At 44.7% G+C, this 27,063-nt stretch overlaps 2 protein-coding genes and 1 long non-coding RNA gene across 8 annotated transcripts in view; 2 read left to right on the top strand and 1 right to left on the bottom strand.

Annotated features, from left to right (window-relative positions):
• The first annotated feature begins 542 nt into the window (after window positions 1-542).
• Window positions 543-7,812, top strand: CNIH1 (cornichon family member 1). Of its 2 annotated transcripts, XM_068194936.1 has the most exons (6): window positions 543-699; window positions 1,874-1,942; window positions 2,208-2,255; window positions 5,423-5,535; window positions 5,964-6,107; window positions 6,890-7,812. In XM_068194936.1, exons 1-6 carry the CDS (start codon window positions 619-621, stop codon window positions 6,915-6,917), a joined length of 483 nt encoding a protein of 160 aa, XP_068051037.1. In that variant the 5' UTR covers window positions 543-618; the 3' UTR covers window positions 6,918-7,812. The 2 variants fall into 2 exon arrangements, with proteins under 2 accessions (XP_068051037.1, XP_068051038.1); XM_068194937.1 differs by lacking the exon at window positions 2,208-2,255 and having other exon boundaries at window positions 544-699.
• Window positions 7,633-15,653, bottom strand: CDKN3 (cyclin dependent kinase inhibitor 3). The gene is made up of 7 exons (XM_068194945.1): window positions 15,379-15,653; window positions 14,637-14,692; window positions 13,971-14,015; window positions 12,968-13,190; window positions 11,844-11,875; window positions 11,198-11,301; window positions 7,633-10,497 (listed from the first exon to the last, which is right to left on the bottom strand). Exons 1-7 carry the CDS (start codon window positions 15,636-15,638, stop codon window positions 10,411-10,413), a joined length of 807 nt encoding a protein of 268 aa, XP_068051046.1. The 5' UTR covers window positions 15,639-15,653; the 3' UTR covers window positions 7,633-10,410.
• Window positions 15,654-19,306: 3,653 nt separating this feature from the next.
• Window positions 19,307-27,063, top strand: part of LOC137476576 (uncharacterized) — a 117,673-nt gene continuing 109,916 nt past the window's right edge. Inside the window, exon 1 of one of the 5 annotated variants that reach the window (XR_011000436.1) lies at window positions 19,307-19,491. This is a non-coding gene — a long non-coding RNA (uncharacterized lncRNA). The remainder of the gene's footprint in view (window positions 19,492-27,063) is intronic. The other 4 variants (XR_011000439.1, XR_011000441.1, XR_011000437.1 and 1 more) reach the window with 4 other exon arrangements.

Here is a 27,063-nt window from a genome sequence, read left to right as displayed (position 1 = left end):
GCCCCAGGAGAGGCTGAGGGAGCTGGGAAGGGGCTCAGCCTGGAGAAAAGGAGGCTCAGGGGGGACCTTGTGGCTCTGCACAGCTCCTGACAGGAGGGGACAGCCGGGGGGATCGGGCTGTGCTCCAGGGAACAGGGACAGGACAAGGGGAAATGGCCTCAGAATGCCTCAGGGGAGGTTTGGATCGAGTATTATGGAAAATTTGTCCCTAGAAACGGTGGTCGGTCATTGGGAAAAGGCTACCCAAGGAGGTCTGGAGTCCTCATCCCTTGAGATGTTCAAGGAATGACTGGAAATGACACTCAGTGCTCGGGTGTGTTGACAGTCACAGGAGTCATTGCAGTCGATGATCTTGTAGGCCTTTTCTAAACTAGATTCTGTGATTCCATGATTCTACGCCAACCCCCTCTCACACCGCGCTCCGCAGAGCGCGATCGCACTCCCTCCTCCCACACTTTAAGGCGACACATCCCGGATTTTGCTCCATGCCCTCACCGCCCCCCGTCCCGAAATGGCGGCGGCGGGCGGGGCCGGCAGGGGGCGCTGCGGGCGCGGCCATGGCGGCTGCGCGGCGGCGGCGGCTGAGGCGCCCGGCAGCCCCCGCGCGGCCCCGCCGCCATGGCCTTCACGTTCGCCGCCTTCTGCTACATGTTGGCGCTGCTGCTCACGGCCGCCCTCATCTTCTTCGCCATCTGGCATGTGAGTACGGGCACCGTGGAGGGGGGGGACCGCCCGGGGAACGGCCCCGGAGAGCCCCCAGGGCGTCCCCGGACAGCCGCCGAGGGAGCGGGGAAACCGCACCCGGAACCGCCCTAGGAGCGGGAATCGGCCTCTCCGCGGATAAAATGGGTTTTTATACGGGCACGGAGTGGCAGGACAAGGGGCAGTGGCTTCCCGCTGACAGAAGGCAGGGTTAGATGGGGTATTGGGAAGGAATTCTCTGTGAGGGTGGGCAGGCCCTGGCACAGGGTGCCCAGAGAAGCTGTGGCTGCCCCTGGATCCCTGGCAGTGTCCAAGGCCAGGCTGGATGGGGCTTGGAGCAACCTGGGACAGTGGAAGGTGTCCCTGCCCTTGGCAGGGTTTGGGATTGGATAATGTTTCGGGTCCTTTCCAACCGAACCCATTCCATAATTCTGTGATTTCTTCTCGAGCCTGGCACTGGGGGAGCAGCCAACAGGACCCTGCCTGAGATGAGGTGCTCTGAGGGAGGATGTGATGCTTGGCACAACATTTGTGGTGTAAAAGTGCCTTTTGTACTTCATGCTGCGTCTTTATTTTTATGTCAAGAAAAAGACCGGTGTATTTTTTAAAAATTTATTTTAATGGATACACCTTTTGGAGGTATAACCTGCTCTATGTGATCCTGCTTTGGCAGGGAAGTTGGACTGGATGGTCTCCAGAGGTCCCTTCCAGTCCTAAGAGTTCTGTGATTCTGGGATGTATGTGGGCTCAGCATTTACTTTGACAATGAGGAAGAATATCCATTGGCTTTTAAGCTTGCTCTTGCTTTTTCTGGATTAAGGAACCCCATTCCAGATTCCTGTTGGTCACCAAGAGAATCCTGGGTGAGGCTGGGGTCTGCACAGCGAGTGTTGGTTGAAAACTGATAAAGGGGATGTAGGAAATTCATTGCAGGTGGGAAGATAAAAAGTTGGAGAGTAGTCAGAGGCTTTTGAATGTCTGATGTAACCACTGCTTTCGTATTTGTAAAACCTGTTCCACATCTGTCTTACCTGTGAGTTGATGTAGGCAGAACTTAGGTGAAATGTTACTGAGAGCAAAGGTAGCAGCTCTGTGCCAAAATGCTACTTTTAATGGATAAAATACACAATTGCTCCTGGGGAATCAAAACTCTTTCATTTTTTTCCTCTAGATTATAGCATTTGATGAACTGAAGACTGATTACAAGAACCCCATAGATCAGTGTAATACACTCAATCCTGTAAGTAGCACACCACGCATTTTGTTTTGCTAAATAAATACGTGTAAAGTGCTTAATTTTGGTGTTATCCTGATGCAATCAGCCTGGGCAATAGAATTGCATCTGGGTTGAGAAGCCCTCGCTGTTGGTAGAAGTTCTAGGGAAATTCTTTGTCTGATTCTTTAGTTTCAAGTTGAATATTCTGACTGTTATTAATCTGATGGTGATCTTGTCAGCTGTCATACTAACATTCTTTCAATCTGCTTTCCACATTTTCGGCACAAAGACAGTTGAAAAGGTCAAAAAGATTAAAAGAGTCAAAATTGCATTAAAGGTGTGTACTGCTTTTCAGTTTCATGTTTTTGAACTTCCCTTTCATTTTGTTAGGAACATTTGTAATACTCTTTAGCTGTTTTGTTTAGTCTGCCTGTTCATCTGCTCGTTATTTGTTCGTCGGGGTTTATAACAACCTCATGGATTTTCATATTTTGTGCCAAACCAATTCTGCTTGCTTATCCAGCAACTTGGGGAAAACTGTTACATGCCTGTTAGGTGTCAGAAAATAACTTCAGGCAGAAATAAATTGTGTTTTTCAAGTCAGATTTACTGAATTCAGATTAGAGGAGAATACTTTGGGATTTTTTTAAGCATTGACCAAGTCAGTTCTGATCTTTTTTTGAGGATTTGGGTGAGTGGAAGGTGATAAGTGCTATCCTCACTTCTCTGTTCTGTGTTCCAGGATCAGGGGTGTGTCCCAGTGTCCTCTCTCGGATGCAACTCAGACACTCCTTGGCTTAGGAAAAGAATTTGAGGCAAATTATTTGGCTGCATCTCTGACAGGCCAGCAGCATCAGGGAGGCTTGTTAAAGAACACAGAGGTTGATCCTGCAGCATTTTGTGCCTTTCTTATGGCTTTTCCTTTGTGTGTGCCCAGGCTGAGGGAGGAGGCAGGGGCAGCGCAGCAGTGTGGCCTGAATCTAGCTTTAGTGTGTTTGAAATAAAATACACAACAAAAAATGAATTTGCTGTAACTGGGGGGCTGGGGGACAGCGTGTTACGGGTACAGCACACAAATGACAGTGAATATTTCAGTGTGAGGAGGGGAGGAGGAGAGGAGGTTTGCTGCTAGGAGAGCTGTGCATCTAACAGTTTCCCTTGCTTGGTCTGTTCCAGTCATCTCTGCTGCAGTGTGGGAGAGGCCAACCCTCATTACATTGATGCATTATGACCTTACTGCAAGCTTTGTAGTGTAAAAATGTGCATGTTTAACTGAATATTAACCTTCTGCTGCCCCACGTGCATGGAGTGTCCTTTACATGGCAGCTTTGCAACCGAAAGTCTGAAATAACCTCATATTTGCTGTCCCTGTGGAAGCAGGCTAGTCCCCAAAAGTGAAGTTCAGGCTCTTGAGGGGATCTGGTACACGATGCTGGACAAACACATGGGTGTGTTGTTTTCCTGTACAAAGAACCAAAGATCTTGGTAGGAACTGAGGCACCTCAGTGGAGAGATTAGCCTAAAATAGTAACTCCTTAGTACACTGCTGATTCCTTCTCTTCCCTGCTCCTGTTATAGTCGTGTCTTTTCTCAGCAGCCAGATCCATCCTCCCTCACTTCTGTGATAAATATGGTAGGATCTGATGTAATTCATTTTTCTTTAGGACAGGCTGGGAGGATCAAGTAGGGGAGATTGGAAAGAGGCAGGGATCCTGGTGTGGGAGTAGGATACAATAAACAAGAGAAAAGAAAAACGTATTTTGAGATGTGTAGGTAAATAAATACGGATTTTTCAGGCCTAGTGAATCTGTCTGAGCAGGCTGCCAAATGCATCGTGTTGGACAGGGTGGTTGTTGTTCTGCTATAAATAATTGCCATGTGTAAATGGTAAGTATGCAAAGAAGGATCTGGATGAAAATATTTACTTGAAACATTTTGTGTACAACAGCTGAATTTTGGTGGCGTTGATGCAAGTTTGCAATATTCTTCATTTAGACAATTAGAATTTCCTAGCAAAGTAGGCAGTGAGTGTGTTTGTTGGTAGCTTTTAGATATCTAGGAAAATATTCTGGGGTTTTAAAAGAAGAAGAAAAAAATTGGAAACCACTGAAACTTTGGTGTAATCATCCCATGCAATTTAATCATATTGCACAAAAAGAGGGCAGAGTGTGCTGTGTGTGTGTACATGCACACATGTAGACAGTTTAAACTTTTGGGTAAAAATGGGGTGTTTTCCATGAGGAGAAGTTTTACAGGGGCCTGAGTTGAGAAGGCAGAAGTTTTACAGATCTTCTTCTGCTCTGGAGCCAGGCTGGGAGAGCTGGGGGTGCTCACCTGGAGAGGAGAAGGCTCCAGGGAGAGCTCAGAGCCCCTTGCAGGGCCTGAAGGGGCTCCAGGAGAGCTGGAGAGGGACTGGGGACAAGGGATGGAGGGACAGGACGCAGGGAATGGCTCCCACTGCCAGAGGGCAGGGATGGATGGGAGATTGGGAAGGAATTCTTCATCATGAGAGTGCTGAGGCCCTGGCACAGGTTGCCCAGAGCAGCTGTGGCTGTCCTTGGATCCCTGAAAGGGTCCAAGGCCAGGTTGGACAGGGCTTGGAGCAACCTGGAGTAGTGGAAGGTGTGGAACTGGATGGGATTTCAGGTCCCTCCCAACCCACACCGGTCTGATTTGTGTGATTCCTTCTGAACCTGGTAATACAGCAGTAAATAGCAACACTTAGGGGTGACTTGTGTGAAACTTAACTCGTGTGTTGGGTGTGAGATTTCACAGCTCTTTGCATGTGTTTACTGTGTACCTCTCCATGTTGTTCCTATTAACAGCACTAATCTACGCAGCATTCCATGCTTCCTGTGATTCCATAGTACCTGGTACTGAGCTCTGTGGGCTTCTGCTGGAAGCATGATGCTGTAAAGCATGCACAGTGGGAACCTGTGAGGGAGAACTGCCCGATTCCCCCCAGACTGTCTGTGCAGAGCAGCTCCTCTGTGCAGACCTGTGTGTGCCACCGCATCACCGCTGGTTTGGTTGGGTAAAGCTCTGCCCTGGGCGTTACATTTTGGGAATAATTTGACTTTGAAAAGTTCTGGATCTGTGTGAAGACCACAACAAAGCTGTAAAACAGGAAAACACAAGCATCTTTTTACCTATAAACTGTTCTGCAGAGCATGTTTCCTACTGATATTTCTCTGTTGCATGAGCAGAAATATCTCAGTGACCTCTCCCGAGTGTCACACATAAAGCGTGGAATCTGTTAATTTAATAGAAGCAATAAAAAAATACTGACCTGACCATTAAATCTTATAAATTTTTCTCCTTGTTCATGAATAGCATGTGAAAACAGCAAGGCACATAGTGCTGGCTGCTGCTTTCACATTCCACAGTCTCGTTAGCGTTGGTTTTCAATAATATTTTTAAGCAATCGCGTGCCTCCAAAGTAGCTGAAATGCCACGTTTCGCTCTGTGCAATTGAAACTTCTAACTCACCTTTTTCTTTTCCAGCTTGTACTTCCAGAGTACCTCATCCATGCATTCTTCTGTGTCATGTTTCTCTGTGCAGCAGAGTGGCTCACACTGGGTCTCAATATGCCCTTGTTGGCTTATCACATTTGGAGGTAATTTTGGCAAGTCTTATGCTCAGTGAATTGTTACTCATTCTCCTGTTGCTGTCTTCCTGTCCAGCATTCTGTGTCTTGGGAGAACAGGGATGCTTTCTGGGAAAGTTCAGGTCATGGCTGTGCAATAAGAACCATCACCTGGCTTTCTTGGGTTTTTTTTTAATTCTCTTGTGCTGTGTGAGAATTGAGCTGTGCGTGTTGAAGTCGCTGACATGTCACAGGTGCACTGAGACAATTCCCAGTGTGGAATGCCAGTCGAAGCAGCAATTCCAGTCTCCTCTCCCATTCCTTAAGTCATAGGAATTGAATTGCTTCTCTGTAAAGGGTGTTACTCCTTGTCTCAGTTGTGGCATTCCCTGGTGGGTGGGGGCAGGACTCTGGTTTCCTGTGGCTGTCACCCCACACCTGCCTGTGCCTCGTTCCAGGTACATGAGCAGACCCGTGATGAGCGGCCCGGGGCTCTACGATCCTACGACCATCATGAATGCAGATATTTTAGCCTATTGCCAGAAAGAAGGATGGTGCAAATTAGCATTCTACCTTCTATCTTTTTTTTACTACCTATATGGGTAAGTTTTCCTCTTCAGTCTGAAGCTTTGGCTCAGTGCAGAGGGAAATACTGTCCATAGGAATATGGTCCTTCTCCTGCTGGAAGGGAGCCTGTGGGAGCTGGACAGGGACTTTGGACAAGGGTATGTAGTGATAGGACATGTGGGAATGGCTTGCCACTGCCAGAGGGCAGGATTAGATGAGATATTGGGAAGGAATTGTTCCCTGTGAGGGTGGGCACGCCCTGGCACGGGGTGCCCAGAGAAGCTGTGGCTGCCCCTGGATCCCTGGAAGTGTCCAAGGCCAGGCTGGACAGGGCTTGGAGCACCCTGGCCTAGCCAAAGGTCTCCCAGCCTATTGCAGGGGTTGGAGTGAGATGATCTATAAAGTCCTTCCAACTCAAAACATGCTGGGAATCTGTATGATCATCTACAGTGCCAGCTTTCCTGAAAAAGAATCCACATTCACCCCTGATTTTGCTTTAAAACACAAATCCTAATTTGGTCAGAATTACTATTTTGAATCTCTGTTCCATGACTGTAGACTGAAAAGCTCCAAGCTTTTCTTCTGTTTAGCATAATACAATAAATCCCAGGGTATTTCAATTAAGAAGCTGAAACATTGTTTTCAGAGGAAAGTATTTGATGTAAATGTGGTTTTGTTGAAGTCAAAAGTAGAAGAGTCATTGTGTCAAATCTTCAGTCACTCACATGGACTTGTTCCTTATAATAGACCCTGTTGTAATTAAATGTGTAACACTAATCAAAATGATGCATCTTAATATTTTCATTTTCTTCTGCAGCATGATTTATGTTCTGGTGAGCTCTTAAGAAGACATTCAGCAAGCTTTGTTCCAGTTAAGTGCATGCAACAGCCACAAAAAACATGGATTCTTTACAACAAGATCCTCTGACCAAGATTAAATCTGGAACCTGATGTTCACAATTGAGTTAGAAAACCATGACTCCCCTATTTTTAAAATATTTCCACATTTTATACTTGTGGAAAGACTGTTTTCTTATATTTTACTGGGACGCTGAAATTAATGAATTATGTGTAAATTAATATAAAGATGACTGGGGTTTGAAAAGTTTTGACTTTGCACTCCATAAGGAACAGCCATAACCTTCAAGTAGGTGTTGGTTACTACTAGCCTTAGTACTCTAGGGATTTGCTGTAGGATGGGCTTTGTAGTGGCTCACTTGGACTTGTGTATCCCACTCTTTACTCTAAACCAGCCCTAGCTCCAAGTGCTTGGGAACAACTGGAATGCTGTATGTTTTGCCCATAGGTGACGTTAGTCTTAGGATATTAATTCATGGACACAAAAGCAAAAATAGTTCTATTTTGGTTTATTTTTTTTTTATCTGGTTAATCTTCCCCTGTATGTGCATCCATAGGTCCAGAGCCTTCTGTATCTTCTCCAGACATTAACCCTGCTTTATTCTTGAGCCTGTGCCATTGTGGTAGGAGAAGCTGAATTGTCCATGAAGGAATGAATTTAAATTATGTTTTGTTTTTTTTTTTTTTATAATGTCTGTGCTGTCTGATTAACAAATGGACAAACCTCCAATGTTTATCAAGTCCAATGATGAAAACACTCTTGGGTTTAAGAGTAGTAAGTACTACAGACTTTTTCAAAGCAGAAGGTGAGATTGTGAAACTGCCCTGCTGTTCCTTAGTGCAATAAGTGATAATAAAAACCAAATCTCAAATTCAGCAACACTTCTTTTTATGTGGTGCCTTTTGTTTTGTTTATAAATTCAACAGATCCTCACTGTGTTCATCAGGTGTTTTACAGTGGATTATTGCATTCCCTTTAAAAATAAAACACAGAATTGAATTACCTCTGGAAAAAGGAAGCTCTGATTTCCTGCTTTTTTCCCTGAAGTTAAATAGCAGATGGGGCAGGGGAAGATGTTTCAGGTAAATATTGCATTGTAAATTGTGACTGTCAACAGCTGCTTAATTTACAAATAATAATTAGGGATCTTTTTCATTTACCTGTGCTGGAGAACAGTACAGTTTCCTCATTCTAGTAAAAATTTTTTTTGCATAAACTGTGTATTTGTTCACTTTGGGTCTCTTGGGGGTAAGGGGCAGTAAAAATCCTATGAATGGCTGCACTGGGTTCCACCAGAAATCCAGATGTTCCACCACTGGTCTGTTGGGCAGTGGCAGTGGCTGAAGAAAGGAGTATGAAACTGGGCAGGTGTTGAGTATCTGCCTGAGGAGCGAGAAATTTGGAAATCTCTGTGTTACAGAGGTCCTGAGTGGGCTTTGGCATTTTAAGAAGTTCTGAATGGTTCTTCTGCCATCAGCTCAGCTGCTCTTAGAGCACTTTTGTAGCCTGGTCTGGGAGATAAAGGATCCCAGAGCAGTTTGTGTTGGAAGGGACATTAAATTAAAGCCCATCTCCTTCCAACCCCTGCCATGGCAGGGACACCTTCCTCTATCCCAGGCTGCTCCAAGCCCCGTCCAACCTGGCCTTGGACACTGCTGGGTTGGAGCAGCCACAGCTGCTCTGGGCAATCCTGACAGTGAGTTCTGCAATGGAATTGCTGCGTGTAAAAACCAGGTATTTAAATTGTTTTTCTCATGTTTCCTTGCACTGATCGAGTTCAAGCCTTCAGCATTCCATGATTGGTTTTTTTCCTCATGCAACCATAACTTTTAGCTTTTCACAGAAGAATTTTTGAAAGGCTTTTTTGGAAACTCATGAATATTTTTCCTATTGGATCATTTTTATTTTTCTGCTGCTTGGCTCTTCCAAAGATGTAAGAGATAACTTCAGCCTGTGGAAGCAAAGCTCGTTAAACATTTCTTATGTTTGTATATTTATTAATCCATTATGGAAACAAGAGTGGCTGCTTGTAGCCCCTGGCTCTCCTCAACCTTCTAAACAAATCTCTTATTCCCTTGGCATTTGGGCTGGTTTGAGCCAAATTCCACACTGGAATAAACAATGCAGGCCTGACTGAGCCCAACTGACAGCTGCTCCTGCAGCCCCTGCAGCTGAAAGGGCCCAGCAGTATTTATCAAAGTGTTTGCACTGTCCTGCTGATGAGCAGCTTTAAGGACGTGGGGTGCAGATGAGCATTCCCAGCTGCCCGGGGGCGTGGGTAGCACCATCCGTGTCCAGCAACGTCAGCCTCGTGTCCCAGGAGTGTTGGAGTAGCCCTTGTGTGATTCCCTGCTGGAGTACCAGGCCTTTGGCATTCAAAATGTGGACCTGGTCATTGGTTTTGGAGTTCTAGGAGGCAAAAGATTATGGAGAAGATAAAGAACATTTCTCTTGCCCTCAGCAAGCTTCCTGCTGAGTCATGTGATAAATATTTAATATCTGAAAAACATTAGTTGCAAGGACGAAGTACTGAAGCACATTTGGGGCAGGGCATTTGCTGTAAATTCTATGCTGTGGGAACTGGAAAAGTTCCTGTTGTTTGCCGTAAGAGTGGGGAAGAGAATGGCAGTAAGCACTAATTAATCTGCAGAAATCACCTTTGTGCTCGAAGTTCAAATGTTAAAAGATAAATTCTGAAGTTCACAAAGCAGGCACTTGCTCAACTCCAGCCCCCTGGTGTTGTGTGGAGTCTCGTCCCAACTTTTGACTCAAGATTGTCCTGAACTTTACCAAAATCCTGAACTTTAACAAAAGCCAGGAGCTGTTTCATCTTGCTTTGAATGGCTGTAGTGAAACAGGAGGGCTGGGGACTGTTAGAGGACTGTTCCTGTGAGATCCTGCCAGCCCACAGCTGATTGTTTGTTTACTCTCAGTGGTGGCAGCAGGCAGAAGGGCTGTGCCAGCTCACCCACTCAGCTGCCACAGTCACCTACAACCCCCCTGCTGGGTTTGTCACAGATTTGTGGTGTCACAACACCTCCTGCTTTTGGAGTGAGGAGACTCCTTCCCAAATACCCCTCAACACATCGAGCAGAACTGTGACATTTCAGAATGAGTTGTTACGAGCTCCTAAGGGGTGAGTTGACTTTGCTTTTACAGCAGAGCTGATGGTGTGAGGGTGTTTTTAAACAGCTCCAGAGATGGAATTTCCATCCAGGTCCCTTATCCCAGCAGAACAGCAATGGACACAAACACACTTGTACACGTATTTTTCAGGCAGTGAGTATTAAACTCACCAAAGAGGTGACTTTGTTCCTATCCATGTTCTCTAGGATCTCCTTCCCCATCCCAATATTTTACACATAGATTTGGAAGGCAGCAGCTGAGTCACACAGGCAGTAACACTGAGGAAAGGTCAGGAGAGAGGTGTCTTGTCCAGGAGTTTTCCACACAGGCACAGACGCCCACGGCGGGATCAGCTACCGCGATGCCGATCTCAGCACCGGGTCCTTTGTTGCCAGGTGTGCAGCCAGGTTCTCCCGGAAGTCATGGAGGAAATTGTACTGCTGGAAATGCACAACCAGGTCTGCAGTGAGTGCTCTGTGCTTTAAGGAGAGACACCACCTGTGTTAAAAAGCTGTTTGATACACCTGGATGAAAACTGCACCCTCTGGTCCATTTGTTCTTCATGTGCTTACTCCACACCTCTGGGATTTTTCACTGTCAGACACAGATTCCATGGATCTTGACTTGGATCCTGTGGTTCCCCATAATGGCCACAAGTGATGCATTACCTCAGGGTAATGCAAAACATGGTCCTCAGAGGTGGGAGTTGTCAGAATTCAAAGCTGCTTTATTTTGAGTCATGGAATCACTTAGGCTGGAAAATCTCTCTAAGATCTTTGAGTCCAACCATTCCCCCAGCACTACTCCATGTCCCTAAGTGCATCCACATGGCTTTTAAACCCCTCCAGGGATGGGGACTCCAGCACTGCCATGGGCAGCTGTGCCAGGGCTGGACAGCCCTTTCAGTGAAGAAATTTCCCCTTTTATCCACTTAAACCTTTTCTGGCACAACTTGAGGCCTTTTCCTCTTGTCCAGTCACCAGTTTCCTGGGAGAAGCTGTTTCTTGGAAGCAGGAAACAGCTCAAACCCCAGAGAGCAGCTATGGGAAGGACAGAGGTATCTCTGGGAAGTGAAGGAGGGGAGTGGCTGAGCTCTCACTGGTGTTTGGACCTGTGCATTACCTGCTGCAGCCCCATTACCTTGATGGTCTGTATGGCCCCTGATCCTCTCAGGTTCCTGAGGCTCTCTATCACCTGCTGAGGTGCCAGGGTGTCTGAAAGCTGGAGCAGGAGACATGCAGCCACTGTAAGGGAAAGTGTTTACACCTGAATGCTGCTGAGCACCTCTGACTGCACACAGCCACTGATTTGTCCCATGAAAACCAGCTTGGCAAACCTATCCGGGTCCCAGAGCTCTTGGATCTCTTGCAGAATCCTATTTCTGGGCACTGGCCCATCTGCCTGCTGCTCCTGCCTAAGCCTATGGGCTTTGGAAATAGGTGAAAACCCTCCCACTATTTTCCCCCTGCCTTCCCAGCAGCATCTGGGATGCAATTCTTAGGCTTCTCAGGAATGAGTGCCAGTACAGCCAGTTACTTCTCCTTTGTGTCTTCTGGCCATATCACCACCTCATCTTTCTGGGAACACACAGTAACAAACACTCCTGAAAGCTTAAGGGGCAACGCTGGGATGAATCAGATGCAGAGGAATTGGTTCACGTCCCTTCTATTAACCAGGCTGCTCCTGGTAGTGGCAGTTTGGATTGCATCCACAGTGAGGCTTCCAGCAGAATTTGGCTCTGTGGGTTTGTGGGATGGGTTAGTCAGGCATGGAGACAAATGCTTACCAAGACAAGAGCGTCCGAGGCCACCGTAACAGCTGGGAGAAAAGAAAACATCTGGTTGTAACGAGCTGTAGCAAACTGCAGCACCCAGGGAGCCCCCAGCACATAAATAGATGGACCCAGTTCTCACCTTAATGTAATCAAGAGGAGCAGTGGTACAAAAAAGTCAGAATAAGAATTTCTACATATTTTCTATATTCTATTTCTATACCTACAGGGATATATTCTATTTATTCTCCAGATCTTCTGTATCTTTCCATGGAAACTTCAATTTTAAAGTTCCCCTTCATTCCTGCTAATAGTCCCAAAGGCACAGGAGGACAGGAAACAGTAGGAGGAAGGACAATCTCATATTTCTTTAAATCCTACTCCAGATTAAGGGTTTGAGGACAGTTGTGAAGAGAACAGCAGGGTTCTGTATCAGCAGGAAGATCAAGGACTCAGTGGATTTCTGTACAGGAAGCTGTCAGTGGGATCATTCAGGGAACATGGAATTTGGAAAGCTCTTCCCCTCTCTCCTGAGCTCAGCTAAATAAATTCCTTTAAACCTGTTCATGGAAATTAGGAGTGGATTTTGCACTGCTGCAACCCACTGAGTCCCTGATAAATAGTCCAGGGAAGTGTTATAGAATCATAGAGTGGTTTGGGTGGGAAGGGACCTTAGAGTCACTTCATTTCACCCCCTGCCATGGGCAGGGACACCTTCCACTGGATCAGGCTGTTCCAAGCCCCATCCCTGGCCTGGAACACTTCAAGGGATGGGGCAGTCACAGCCTCTGACAAAGAAGTGTTTTAGCTCCCAGCTCATTCTGTACACCTGATATCCAGGTAGGCTGGGAGCAAGGAGCCCCGTGGTGCCACTCAAAACACACTTTAAAACTCTTGCTGGACAGAGCAAGGGGAAATGGGACATTCTAATCTTGAAACGGGACATTCTGATCTTCTGAAAGGAAGAACTCTCTGCAAATAGCTGCAGGAGGAGGAACAAGCAGAATTCACAGCATGAACTAGCCCTAAAGAGGGCAACTGCCTTTTCACAGCATCCTATTTCCCCTGCTCATACATCTGGAGGGAAGCTGGCATCCTTTACAGGAACGTGGGGTGATGGGGAGGCAGCCAGAACCTACTGTATCACTGTCTTCTGCCTATTTTCCAGGCAGGTTCTGAGCTCTTCCAGGATCTTGCAGCAGGTGACAATGTCAGGAGCATTCCCATCAGGAATGGGGTGGTGGTGCACACACATCCCGTGCTGTTGGTAGGTGTCGATCAGGTTTGGTACTCGGTATTTTGAGAGCTCTCCTCTGGTACAAAGCACAAAGATATCCTGGGTCCCACAGCTCTTCAGTTCTCCTGCCAACGGATTAAGACACTTGCAGATAAACAAAAGCCTATCAAGCTTAAGGATAAACAGATAAGCACCTTGCTCCTGAGTCTCTTGTTTAATCTTTGGGGCTAAGACAATAGGAGTGAGCAATTTTGGTTTGAGCACTCTTTCTTCCACCGAGTCTCTCCCACACTTCCCTTCAGGTAATCCAGGAGAGGAATTTTCTCAGTTCTGAGGGAATCCTGAGAGAAGTCTCACTGGAGAGCACAGCAGCACTCAGGACAGCCTGTTATCCACTTAAGTATGTTTCTGTTCCATCTGTAGTTAAAATCACAGAATCCCAGGGTGGTTTGGCTAGGAAGGGACCTTAAAGCCCATCTCATTCCACCCCTGCCGTGGGCAGGGACACCTTCCACTGTCCCAGGCTGCTCCAGTCCTGTCCAGCCTGGCCTTGGACACTGCCAGGGATCCAGGGGCAGCCACAGCTGCTCTGTGCCAGGGCTTCCCCACCCTCCCAGCCTTCCTAAGCTTGACTTGCCCAAACACTCTGGGGATTTGTTATTAGTCTCTGCTCTTTAGTGCTTACAGCTGAATACTCAGCACAAATCTTTACATAATTCCATCTTTTCTATCCCAATTTCACTTTTCTCTGGGAAAAAGGAAGACTACACGTTGGTAATTCATCTTGATCCCAGCTGCTCTGAAGATGTCTCATGGGTACTGTGCAGCTCCAGCCTGGAAATATCCTGTTTATTCCACAGTCATGGAATATTCATGGAATTGCCCTTGACACAAAGAAGACTCACCTATATCTTTCTGAAGATTTCTTCTGACATCCTTAAACCTGCAACCTGAAACAAGTTATGAACAACAATTACCACTGCAGGTAAGTGACATTTATGGAACGGCTGCTGCAGCAGCAGAACAGAGCCTCCTCCCAAAATCAAAGCAAGGACCAAAGCCACATCCTGAATAAAACATAGTTCTTGTTTTTGCAAGTAGGTCCCTGGTGCATAAGACAGTTTAAACACCATTATCTGCTTAATACTGTAATGCAATAGGATTAACAAAAGAAATCTGCCCAAGGTTTTAAGGTGCTTTGTGTTTTCCAGATGAAAAGCTTTGGATACTTTAAACCAGGATACAGCATAAAATCCCCCCACAAAACACAAAAAATCATCCAGCAAATAAAAGGGGTGAATAATGATCACTTAAGAGTGGAGTGGAGATTCACCATGGCTGCAGTTTTGGTAGCTAAAAATGCAGTCAAAGTTTATATGTTTACTTTTATGACTTTGTAAAACGTGATCTTGCATTAAGATATTCTCTAGATTAGCTTTGGTGTTTCCAAAATGCTTCTTCCAGGGCTAGATTACAGAAGGAGTCACCCACAACACAGAAATTTGGGGTACAAGGTATTACCCCTCTTCAGCTTTCAAATATGCCTGCAAATTTCTGTGAATGCTTCTTACCTGGAAGGGAACATAAGCCCAGGAACTCTGAAGAGTAGAGAGGAGACAAAGACAACCTATTAGAAAATAAAAAGTAAAATAAATAAAAACCAGAAGTCAAGATTTCAGTTATTTAAATATATAAATATTTTTGGAGGGGAGATCAAGAGGGTGGGGCCAGACCTTTTCACCAGTGTCTGGTGTGACAATGAGGACAAACAAGCACAAAATGAAACATGGGAAGTGAATATGAGGAAAAATGTTACTTTGAGGGTGACAAAAGGTTTGGGTTGGAGGGGACCTTAAGGATCATCTTCTTCTAATCCTCTGGCATGGGCAGGGACAGTTTCCACTATCCCAGGTTGCTCCAAGCCCCGTCCAACCTGGCCTGGAACATTGCCAGGGATGGGGCAGCCACAGCTGCTCTGGGCACCCTGTGCCAGGGCTCACCACCCTGTGAAGAACAGAGGCCTGGAACGGGCTGCCCAGGGAGGTCGTGGAGCCTCCTTCCCTGGAAACATTTAAAACCCATCTGGGTGTGATCCTTGGGCTCCTGCTGTGGGCGAGCCTGCTTGGGCAGCGCGGTTGGACTGGCTGGTCTCCAGAGGCGCCTTCCAACCCCAGCCACATCCACTGACACCTCCCCAGCACCACCGGGCCACCAGAGCCCGGCTCGGGTTTCCCTCGCGAAGAGAAAACCCTCTTGTTTCTCAGGAATTAATGCAATTTCCTCAGAGAAAGGATCCCGCGGGTGTCGCCTCACCAGGAGATGTGGAGCGGGCTCGGGTCCTCTTCGGCGGCCTCATCGTCTGAGGAGGCAAAGCCGTCGGCTGGCGCCGCAGCGGGCTGCGGGGAGAGCGGGGGGCTCATCGTGGGGCCGGGACCCTCGGCGGTATCGGTGTCGGTATCGAGATCCCGATCCCGATCCCGATCCCGATCCCGATCCCGATCCCGATCCCGATCCCGGTCCCGGTCCCGGTCCCGGTCCCGGTCCCGATCCCGGTCCCTCAGCGGTTTCACCATGGCGCCGCTCCCCGCCGCCGCCCGTTCAAATTGGCCACGCCCACCGGCCCACTGCCCAATGGGGAGCTGCGGCTCAGCGGGTGCGTGGAAAGTCGAGTAGGCCTTCCCCTCAGCTTCATGAGAGGAGCTCTCTGATTGGTGAGCGGCGAGGGGGGGCGGGCTTTAATATGCAAATAATTGTGGTGATCTCTGCGCTGATTGGGTGAGGCGGCGAGGCGGGAGGGGCGGTCTCGCGCGCTGGGGGCGGGGCTCCGTGAGGGCTCCGTGAGGGGTGGAGGGAGGGGCGTGGGCGGATCCCCCTCCCCTAATTCCATTTTCAATCCTATTCCTGGGGGTGTGTTCATAACTATCCTGTTCCTGGTACTGCCGGTAGTTCTTAAAAGTGATAGGGCCAGGGGGAATGAACTCACAGAGATATATGACACGGTTAGGTGGGATATTGGCAAGAAAACTCTCCCTTGTGAGGGCAGTGAGGCCCTGGCACAGGTTGCCCAGAGAATCTGTGGTTGCCCCATTCCTGGCAATGTTCTAAGATTGGCTTGGAGCAACCTGGTCTAGTGGAAGGTGCCTGCTGATGGCAGAGGGAGGAACTAGATGGGCTTTAAATTCCCTTTCAACCCGAAACATTCCGTGATTCCATGATAAAACACGGAGATGGATGTGAGCTTTCACTCTGAGAACGTGCAAGAGCAGGGATGATCTTGAGTGGGTGCCTTGTGGAGGTTTTGGGTGGTCAATTCTTTGTGCAGGGACCATAGGACTTTCTAACAGTAGAAAATTATCTGTTTCTGCTCTTTTAAGCCATGAACTTGAAGACAGATGTTCTTCTCATGGTACTGCCTTCAATCGTGCTGTAAAAATAGTTTTTGAGGCTCTTGCATGGAGTTTTTATCTGAACATAACTAGCATGAAGGATTGCTCCAGGGAGGAAAAGATACTTTTGGCTCTTTCTTTTTAAGAGCTGGGCTGTTGCCTGTGCTTAGGGCATTCCGGTAGATCTTTTTTTGCAGAATTTCTGGTTTATTTTGTGAGTAACTCTGGCCATTAATCAAGAAGTCCATAAATTAACATTGCGGGATTTTGTTTTTTAAAATTGTATTAAGGCGTTTCTACAGCCTGTGTTTAGACACGCATAGAGCTATACTGTGAAAGATCCAGGCACAAACAGCGAATTTTGGCATCAATTTAGAGAGTAATGCCATGGAGACTTCCAAAGGTGTTCCAAATCAAAGGAATGGCTGGGCACAAGGGGTTTGAGCTTGGCGGGATTCCCAGCAGGACCAGTGCAAGATCTCCAGGTGTGGAGATTTTAAATTTTAGTCCTACATTAGTAACTTTGGTTCCACAGCTGGAAGTTTTATTGAAATCTGCCTGAGAAGGATTGTAGGAGCAAATTGCTTGAAATGGCAGGATTTAGGATGGGTTCAGGGAATGAAGAAACAGATGATGGGAGGATCAAGGAGAAGACGAGTTTATTAAAACTCAGAATGTGATAGCAGAGGTACAAAAAATTACATTACTGAGCATAATGGGGAATTAAAACAATCCAGATGTTGCCGACTATGAAGAACTATGGGAAGAAATACATCCTAAGGATTGAGGCAACGTGAGGACAGCCAGCCACTGTAGCTGCAAACATGATTTTAATAACTCAGGAAAGGTACAAAGGAGCAGGTATGTTGTTTTATTTTGTTTTTAGCTGTGATCCCATTAGATATTAGGTGCAACACTTTTACTCTGATCAAAATGTGAAATTTGCTGTATTTTTTCCCCTGCTACTGATTTTTGCCTGTTCAGGAGAACGTTATTGCAGACTTGAACTCTGAGGATTGCAGATTTATGGAAGCAGCAGCGTGAGGCTGATAAATAAATATAAAAAGAGCAACAATGGTAATGCTCCTGGTCATTCTTTGAAAAGATCAAAAGAATTCTCAGGAATTTGGGTGCCTTCATGTAGTGGAAATCCTAACTGGGGTCTAAAATGGCGATAATGGCTTTGGTGGAAATAAATAGGGATAGTATGTGTGAAATTTGAACTAGATCTAAGAAAAAAGTTGGGAAAAAAGCACTCCACATCCAGACTTGGGGAAGTCCTGTGAGTTTCCTTAGTATTTTTTCCTTGGCATCTTTCAGAATTAAATGACAAATATTGTGTTTATTGTCTGATTACCTATCAGGGTGGTCTGTTTATTTCTTAAATTGAGCTGTTGCCCAGCACATCAAATTGTTTGTTGTGTATTTTGTAGGAAAGATTAGTTTTCCGCCAAAAAGTGTCCTTTTGACATAGAAAAAGGAGAGCATCAGAATCAAGGATTTACATTGTGGAAGTCTTTGTCAGTTTATGGACTGGGTTCCTGTGAAGTGGATAAAATAGTCTCAGATATAGGTTGAAATATGTAACTTGGAAGATTTAGTTGGTGAAAGGTATGATTTGATCAGAATTTTAATTGGGCTTTTAGATAATTGGCTGGGCCAGGAGCTGTGATCAGATGTTCCTCTGGGTGCACCTGGCTCTTGTGTCTGCCTGCACCAACCAAAGTGAAGAGCTTGATATCCCACATTCATAACTTCTCGTACCAGTAAAGTGTCAAAATTCCAGACGAGTACAGCTAAGCCTAAGCTGGTTATGCTGTCCCTGGGTCATGGGAAGAGCCCTCATCTCTGGGGACAGCGGAGTGCTGCACACATGTGGCATCTTCTATCTGCCATTCAGCACTCAGGTTTCATGGTCAAAATAAATAATTGATTTGCATCAGGTAAAAGCTTGGAATGAATGTGAATGTGTGGCAGAGACAGCCAGGGAAGTGGTGTGAAACAAGGACTGGAGGAGATTGAAGGTACATCCTCTTAGATAAAGATAAACCTTGAATAAACAAGCTCTACAGATGTTAACTTCCCCTGCAAGGAGATATAAAATCAGATCTGAAATGCCCAAATCATCAAAATAATTTGAAGAACTTCGATAACTGATAACTCCAGACAATCATCTGTGATGCCAAAGAAATGTCACTTCCCATTTCATATCTCAGTTTCTGGAAGTACTAGTAAAGCCTAATTAATTCATGTGGTGTCCCAGGTCTCTCTGGGAGCCCTTCACCCGTAATTTCACCACAACATCCTATAAAGAATCCTTTTACTTTTCCAGGTTGTTTATGCGGGGTAAAAAAACAACAGGTGGAACAGATCCCTGGAAGTGGCCAAGGCCAGGCTGGACAGGGCTTGGAGCAACCTGGGGTAGTGGAAGGTGTCCCTGCCGTGGCAGGAGCTGGAATGAGATGGGCTTTAAGGTCCCTTCCAGCCCAAACCAGTTTCTGCAAGCCTCACTCGTTTTTCTCTCTCCTATACAGTAGAGGGCGATCTTGTATTAAAAATTTAGGTTTTACCCCCATCGAAGCCTTTCCCTTACGAATTGTTGTCAGAAGAATGAAGGTTTTTATCTCTAGAAATATACGGGATCAGATGTCTGTATTATTCTGTGTAAATGTTATCTCTGTTAGGGATACTCGCAGTAACTATCAGGTTTTACACCACACAGCAACGTTGCTCTATAGTAAGTGAGAATTACTGAAGTAAAGCCATTATGATACTATTGGAGCAAATAATAGAACTCACTGTGCAAGAACGCTGTAAAGTCAGGTGTGTTGAGTAATATTCAAGGAATCTTTTGAAATTATTATTTTTTTTAATTTAAGAAAACAGTTATCTGGTTTAGTATGTTACATGGAGGTTGAGGAAACAACATGCTAAATGTATTTTGTTGTTTATTTCAGTCTGGGAAGTGTCTGCCCTTCATCTGTGCACACGGAGATGCCTGCCTGCAAATGGAGGTGCTGAACCAGTCTCCAGTGCTCAGGTGGGGAGCCCTATTTACACAGACTGTTCTTATGAGTGTGGGCAGTCTGCCTGAGCTAAAGCTCAAAGATTATTGCCTCAGTTACTCAAATACAAAAGATATGAAGCACGGGACTGGGCAGAGAATTGATATTGCATTCTTTGGTGGTAGAGTTTTTAAACTGTTTTTTAACACTTTTATTTTGTGTAACAGTTTGTATTCCTGACGTCACCTGGAGTGCTAAAGCATTTGGTCCCTGTGAAGGGAGAATCACTGAACTATTGCAGATGGCCTGGCTTGATAAACTTCTTTGTCAATTAATCTGTTGCAAATGCCCTCGGTCTTCTGAATGGGTTTTCCTCTCGCAGCTCTGTGATAGTTCCCTATGGCTCCAGGATGGAACAATCCTGGGCAGTAAAGAGATTGAGATAATGACAGTCCATGGTGACAGCAGGGCTGGCAGAGCCAGCCTGGGGGAAGAAAGACACATACTTGCCAATAGAAATACCTCCATCCTTTGGGAATTGTAGCTTGGGAATCAAAGCTGACCTCATAGACAAGAATGATGGAGAACAAGCTTTTGATTTATGACTGGATGAAGCTCAAAGTCTGCCCTTCTGATCCTTCTTTACAACACACCTTTTGTATTTTATATGAGCTCTTTCACTTTATTCTCAGAATGTTATCTCCTGGGGTATCGTTTTAAGTCTTTCAGTGTTGTAATAGTTCACTCATCTCCTTCATAGTAGTTAGTTTTTGTTTTTAATGAAGCTAAAATCCCCTTTTAGTGTCACAAGTAAACTGTCGTTTATATTTAACATGACTGATCAGCTGCTTTGCTTTTTTTATTTTTTTTTTTTTCTGAGTTTCATGAAAGCTAAACCCATATTTACCTTCTAGATCACAGCCAGGGAATTCCATTTGCACTCACTGGTGCCTTGGTTGCCTCAAGTACCTATCTGCACTGGAATATGAAAAAAATACATTTTCGAAACTGGAATGTATGGGTCAGATTCTTGGTAAATGTTGAGCTCTGCTGACTTTAATGAAGCTGTGCTGCTTTTCACCACCCATCTCTAATTAAGGCACCCACTATAGTGATTGTAACTCTATGTCCCTCTCCTGGGAATTCTGCTCTCTGCTACCTGCTCACTTTGCCTTAGAGGCTTTAAACAAAATTATGATTTCTCTGAAAGTTTTACAAATCTGAATCTGGGTCTAAATCTTCTGAGCTTGTTCTTGTGCAAGTCATTCATTGTTCCCATTTTCCAAATCATTGCTGTGCCCTCTATGACAAGCCATAGAAAGGGCATAAAAAGCATTTACATGTCTTTTATAGATGGGAAGGACTGTGACAGCACAAGATCAAGTGCAGCTCTCTGCAAAGGAGCGTTCTCTGCATCAGCTCTGTGGTATCTGTGTTTGGGGTGTTTGTATTTCCATATATCTGTCAGTCTGTCTGTCATCTGCCTCCCTGTCCCCCTGGCTTATGTGGCTGTTGATAAATACCCTCCTTGGTGATTAAAAGGAAGTGACCTCATCAGTTTGTCTTTGCAACCACAAAGGTTTGGTTGTAACGTGACATTCCATCCTATTACTCTGGTTTACACCAAATTCAACAGCTTGTGGCCTGCAGATACTCAGGATAAAGAGCAGAAAGAGACTGACCTTGACAACCTCATTTCTCATTCCTTTCTTGTTATAGGTAATATAGCTGAAAATGTGGTTTTAATTATAGTACTAATGAAAACTGAAAATCCAGACAGACACTTGACAAACTCTGGTACGCTTTATATTACATTTGTGCTAACTACAAAGTATCCAGCTGGGTGTAACATTATATCTCTTTTCCTTGAGCATCCGCCTGACTTAAGCTGTATAATTAATGTGTACTTTGGCTGCAGGTCAGCTTACAGTTGGTTTTTTAGAATTTTTACATTTTTAAAGATGTTGTAATGAAACGAATATGTTTATTACCTCTGTGTCTGCATTCCCCAGAGGGATTTAATACCTGTGGAGGAGCACTGGCTGGGAGAACTTGAATAAAATGCCTCTGCCAGCTGAGCCTGATGCATCAGAAGCCTGCTTTCAAAAGTGGGTGTAAGAAACAGAATCAAAGAATGTCATGTCCACAGATGTGTTTAACTTTGATTCACCTCCTTTGTATGCTTTGTTGATTTTAAGTTATGACACCAATACACAATTGCCCAAAGTAGAATTTGTGAAGGGATTTATTTCTTTTCTTTCTTCTTTGGAAAGAATTTTGTTTTCAGAACTCACCAACGAGAAACTGATGTTCTCAGCTAGAGCCAGAAACACTAAAAGCAGGTTCCCTGCCAAGCTCCATCAGTGCACCTTCATCCTGACCTGTCTTAACTCTGCTATTCCAGTCAGGCATCTGACTGCACCAGCATGTGCATGTAATCCTGTTAAATAAAATCCCTGTTTTCATGATATGGACAAATGCTCTCTTGGGACTGGACTGAAATTAGCTTTGAAGGAATTTTATTCTGATGTAAGGCAAAGCTGAAATTGGGTTACAAATGATAAAAATCTGAATACTTCCATTATGCTGCTGTTCTCAAGGACCTGCTGTGGAACCCGAAATTTTTCTTAACAAAAGTATTAGTGTGTTTCTCTTGCCAAACTTCCAAAAACAATTTGTGACATAAAAGGAAATAGCTGCAGCACAACCACACTCACAGCAGGGACCACAAGGTGTTACTTGTAGAAATGAATGCATAATGATTTTCAAATGAACTTCTCTGGCATGGTCCTGTGGCCAGTAATGTGGTTTGATGTTTGTGTGAGTGCACAAAGCTCATATCTCCAAAACCTATCTGCAGCTGTGCTCTAAATTTGTTTGGGGATACAGATCATCTGAGGCAAGTTTGATTTTTCTCTAACAGCCTCAAATTGTTTCTGCTTTCTGCCAAACATGGATGTGAAAAAAAAAAAGCTTCTTATGAAAAATTATTCATGAGCAGCTTTGCTAATGTTTAACTGAGTTTTGAAAGGCAAACTGAGTCCAACTGAGTCCAACTGGTCAAACGGTCTCCCCAAAAGACTGTAGCAACAGGTGATTGTTTTTTAAAACTGCCTTTCTAAAAAGGATTGCTGGGTAGAGTGCCTCAAAGGCTGTAACTTGTTCTGGAAGAAATCTTGGAAAACATAATGCTAAAGAGATACACTTCCTTTGTTCAGAGGAGGGTAGGGATTTTGGAATTAGCCATCTTCTCCTATATTTCTGTTTCAAAAACACTGAGAAGCTTTGCACAGGCTCAGGCTCTGTCAGACTAAGAGCACAGTCAGACACAATTGTTCTAAGGCCCTGTGGTCTGCAGAGGCACCATGGGCAAATCCCAGCCCCAGCTTCTCCCACAGCTCCACTGGTTTTCATAGGGTCTGCTGAGTGCCCATTTGGCACGAGGGAGATACACTGGCAGCAATTAAAGGCATTTCCTGTTTCAAAGAGGAAATAACACCTGGTCTCCAGTTAGCAAACAGCTAAAAAATGAATTAAGCCAGATGTGCTGAGCTCTTGGTATTGACACACATGGCAGCGCAGCCTTTAAAGTGTCCCTCCTGTGGCCTCTAGTTATACTGAGCTCTTATTTCCCTCCTATAAACATCATGGAGAATGATTAAGCAACAGTGCCCCATTTATATCCCACGTTATGCCAAGAAAAGTTCATGGCTGTGTTGTTTGTCGAGTGGCAGTGTAATGGGTGGGTAATGTTATAACACTTATTTGTTATTCCATTAACTGTGCTAAACAGACTTATAGGACAGAAGTACCTGGAAGAGTTTTATGTTTAATATTGTGCATTATTATTATTTGGCTTATTTTCTCCCTGTGTTAATTTGGAGTCTATTTCTCCTTCACCTACTGCTTAGTCCCATTAACCCCAGAGGAATTACCATGAGTAATGCTCTGCTAGGTAACACTGGCTAGGGTTGGAGGCACTGCTTTCTTAGCCTTTCCCCCAAGAAGTCAGTGCCTGTAAGTGGTAAATCCTCATCAGTGAGTTTGTTAAGTGGTTCTGGTGTGGAAAGAAGAAGGAACTGAATTTCCTGGTTAGAAATATTGTCCATTGCTCCAATAAAGTCTTCAATCACAAGTGTTCTGCATTTGTGTATTATCATCCCAGGATAAAGCTCTTCTGGAAACATGGGAAAAAGTATTAAATTTTCTGATTTGCCCACTCATACATAACAGTATTTTGGTATTATGCTTGTCCCATACTATATGTGGTTTGGATTAATTGTGGTTTTTTAAAAGGTGCAAATAGAAGAAGGAGGGTCAGCATGACAGCACCTTTCAGTTTCAATGTTAGTTTGTTGACACTGATGAGGTGTTTGTGCATGGAATCTACTGGGGCAGTTTCTCAGATGGAGCAGTGTTTACCATTTAACATTTCCAAGGAAGGGCTGCAGGAAAGCTGAGAGAGTTTTCTATGATGGGAACAATATCAGAAAACAGTTAGATGTGTCTGGAGTAAAACCAAAAATCTACATTCTGTACCTGTGCCATAGTTGTCTAGGAAATGAGGTGTACCTATGCATGTTCCTGGGTGTTTTGTATTTAGATCTCTGACTCATTTGAGCTTGCAGAGCTGTGTAAGTAGATTTTTAAATCTGCTGCTGTTGGTTTGTTGTTTGATGGGTTTCCTGTCCGTATGGGGCATTGTCTGTGTGCATGCACTGTCGTGGGCCTGTCTACAGGTGTGTGTGCTCAGCTGAAGTGGGGATGGTGGGGCTGCTGACTGGCAGATGCACTGACAGCAGCTTCACTCTCAAGTAACACCCTGCAAAGCTTCATCTGCACATATCATCAGCTACTCACAAATGGACTCTCAGAGTGGAGGCAGGATGCAGTTCCAGTTAAATTGGAAAGCACAGTTTGGGCAGCGGGACAGCTCCTTTTGACCACACAACTGAAGGGGATTAAAAATTGGAATTACCGCAGAACTGGAATTACCCCAAAGTTCCTAGCACTGGCTGCATATTCCACAGTACAGAGAAAAACATTAGAGGGAAAATCCCTGAGGAGTTTACAGGGTGGATTACTAAGTGTAGTATTTTATACCAAATGCCATATTAGTTTGAGTGTAGAATTTTCTCTTGATCCAATTTGTGCAGATTGTTCTCTCCTAATTTACAATAATTAATAATCATACAATACTTGAGAGAGGATCATGTGAAGAAGGGCACCGAGCACACTCAGTTCTAGAGCTGTAACTTCAGAGGACAGAAACATAATGTTCCTTAAACAGAATCCTGGTCAAGAAAACATATATATACATACATGATATATGTGTGTACACACACACACACATGTACTTTGTTTCTGAAAAGCCCCTTTTATGTTTTGGAGCTGGAAGATAACAAGGTTCTCAAAACAGTAATGCTGGAAATATAGTCATGAATCATGGATCTAAGGATAGGATTTGTCACTAAACACTAACCATGGTTCTAATCAGTTTATAGAAAGCTTTAGAACCAAGTCAATCTTATTAAAATTAGGGAAAAGAAGCACTATAAAGTAATCATCTTCTCTCTGTGAGACCTAGATGACATAAATGGTGAGATCCATTCCTCCAACTGTGAAGTGCAGTGTACATCCAGCCTGACAGCAATATATTTCTGATGTATTTCTGGAATTCTGCTACATGTGGTGGTCCTGAGTTGTGTGTGGAATAGTTGTGATACAGCCCATGGGCTGGTTTGTACCTTGGATGCAGAGTTTTTATGATGGCCAATACTCTGAAACTCGTTCAGGCAATAAATTTACTTGCCTTTGAGTTTACAAGGCCATAAACAGTTGAGGCCTTTGACCTCAACATTTACCAAATACATTTGCAGCAGTTGTGTTTATTGACAACTATTTATAGGGAAGTATTTTATATGGAATTTCACATGTGAAAGAGAACAGCTTAATTTTGCAGCTTTTATTCTTTCTGATTTCCATCTTCACTTCCTGTCTCCTTGATTTAATTTAATAGCTGAAGTTGCAAGTTAATGCTGCAAAATACTCAGCTATTGACACAAACAGTTAATGCAAAGCTTTGTGAGAGATTTTTAGATTTTCCTCTATTTGTATTTGGATGACTGAGACGAAGGTATATGTGTGCTACATTTTGCAAGGCATTATATAATTTTATTTTAAATTCTCTCAGTTATCTCACTAGCTATTTACTAGCTTGAAAACATTTCCCACGGCTGAATGGGAGACTGTCAGGCCTGAAATAACTGGAAAGCAGAAAGGTAACAGCACTTTCATCCCTCCCTGAGACTGTCAGCTGAGCTCAGACCAGATACACCTGAGTAACTGTTCCCAAAACAATCCTGGCTTCTGGAGTTGTCACTTTTAAAATTTCATTTGCGCTGGCCCATATCCTTGAGTTAATGTTTAATTTCAGGCCTGAAGCATGAGACTTCAGTGTGACTGTTCACAAGCTTAAAGATAAGGACATGCTCAAGTTCCTTGCTGGAAAACTGCCAGCATGCTTTTTATCTCACAGCATCATGCCTGTAAGATACTCATTTCAATCTGGTGAACCCTGATTGCCTGAGTTCTTCCAGAAGAAGAATTTCAGATCCTGTGGAATTACAGCCATTCATATCTAAATAGCTCACCAGATTCCTGCCCCCTGTAAGTTGCTTTATGCCAATTTGCAACAGTTCAGGATTTGCTGCAGAGTTTTGATCAGGAATTCTTTGTGCCTTTGTGCAACTGGGCTTTTTCCCTTACTGCTGAGGTTTTTAACATTAGTATCTGCAGGCCAAGTGCAGCAACATTTTGAAATCTATTAGAAAAATCTTATTTAACCAGATGGTCAGACTCTCAGGTGGGTTACACAAAATATGTTTAGAAAGTAGTGTCTTAAGCTTCAATAAATCACCATAAATGGGTCCACAGTAGATTGTGATCCAATGTTGATTTTCATTCATGTGACAAAAAAAATGGGCTGATTCTCTGGAGTGGGTCTGTCCACACAGGAAGAAGTTAATAAACAAGATGTTTTATGTATTTGGTGTGTTGAGCGTTTAACAGGGTAAGAAATACAATTTATCAGTGCAGCCTCAGCTTGCTTTGTGAATTATGTTTACAGCCCATATCCCAGATTCACACCCTGGAGATCTGTGGAAATAATAGGAAATGTCGCTGGCTCACATTGAGGTGGTGACAAGTTGGAGTTCTGGGGTAGGACAGCACTTTCTTGGCACCTCTGTGTCAGCTTGATGAGGTGGCAGTGACACTGGGCTGGAGCTGAAGTGCTCTGATGGGACAGTGTGGGGGAAAGCCCATTGCTCTGTTGGGCTGGGTTTTGGATGAGCCCCAGAACCCTCTCAAGGAAATCCCTTGAGGGGATGCCTGGGAAGCTGCCTCAGCGTGGAGCTTTGGCTGAGCTTGCTGTGAATGCAGAGGAGGAATAGGGGGCCTCAGTCTGTAGGGATGGAGGTGTGGAGCTTTGTTAAATATGAGTCAAAGAAATCAAATGACATGGAGGGGACAAGGGGGCATGAGCAGCCTGACTGTGACAGTGTGAAGGGCAACTCCAGACCTGGCAGCACAACTGTGTGAAGAGC

This window comes from Anomalospiza imberbis, chromosome 6, assembly GCF_031753505.1.
Source record: "Anomalospiza imberbis isolate Cuckoo-Finch-1a 21T00152 chromosome 6, ASM3175350v1, whole genome shotgun sequence".
Classification (NCBI taxonomy): domain Eukaryota; kingdom Metazoa; phylum Chordata; class Aves; order Passeriformes; family Viduidae; genus Anomalospiza; species Anomalospiza imberbis.
The sequence above is the reverse complement of the archived record's forward strand: the minus strand, read 5'-3'. Positions and strand labels throughout refer to the sequence as shown.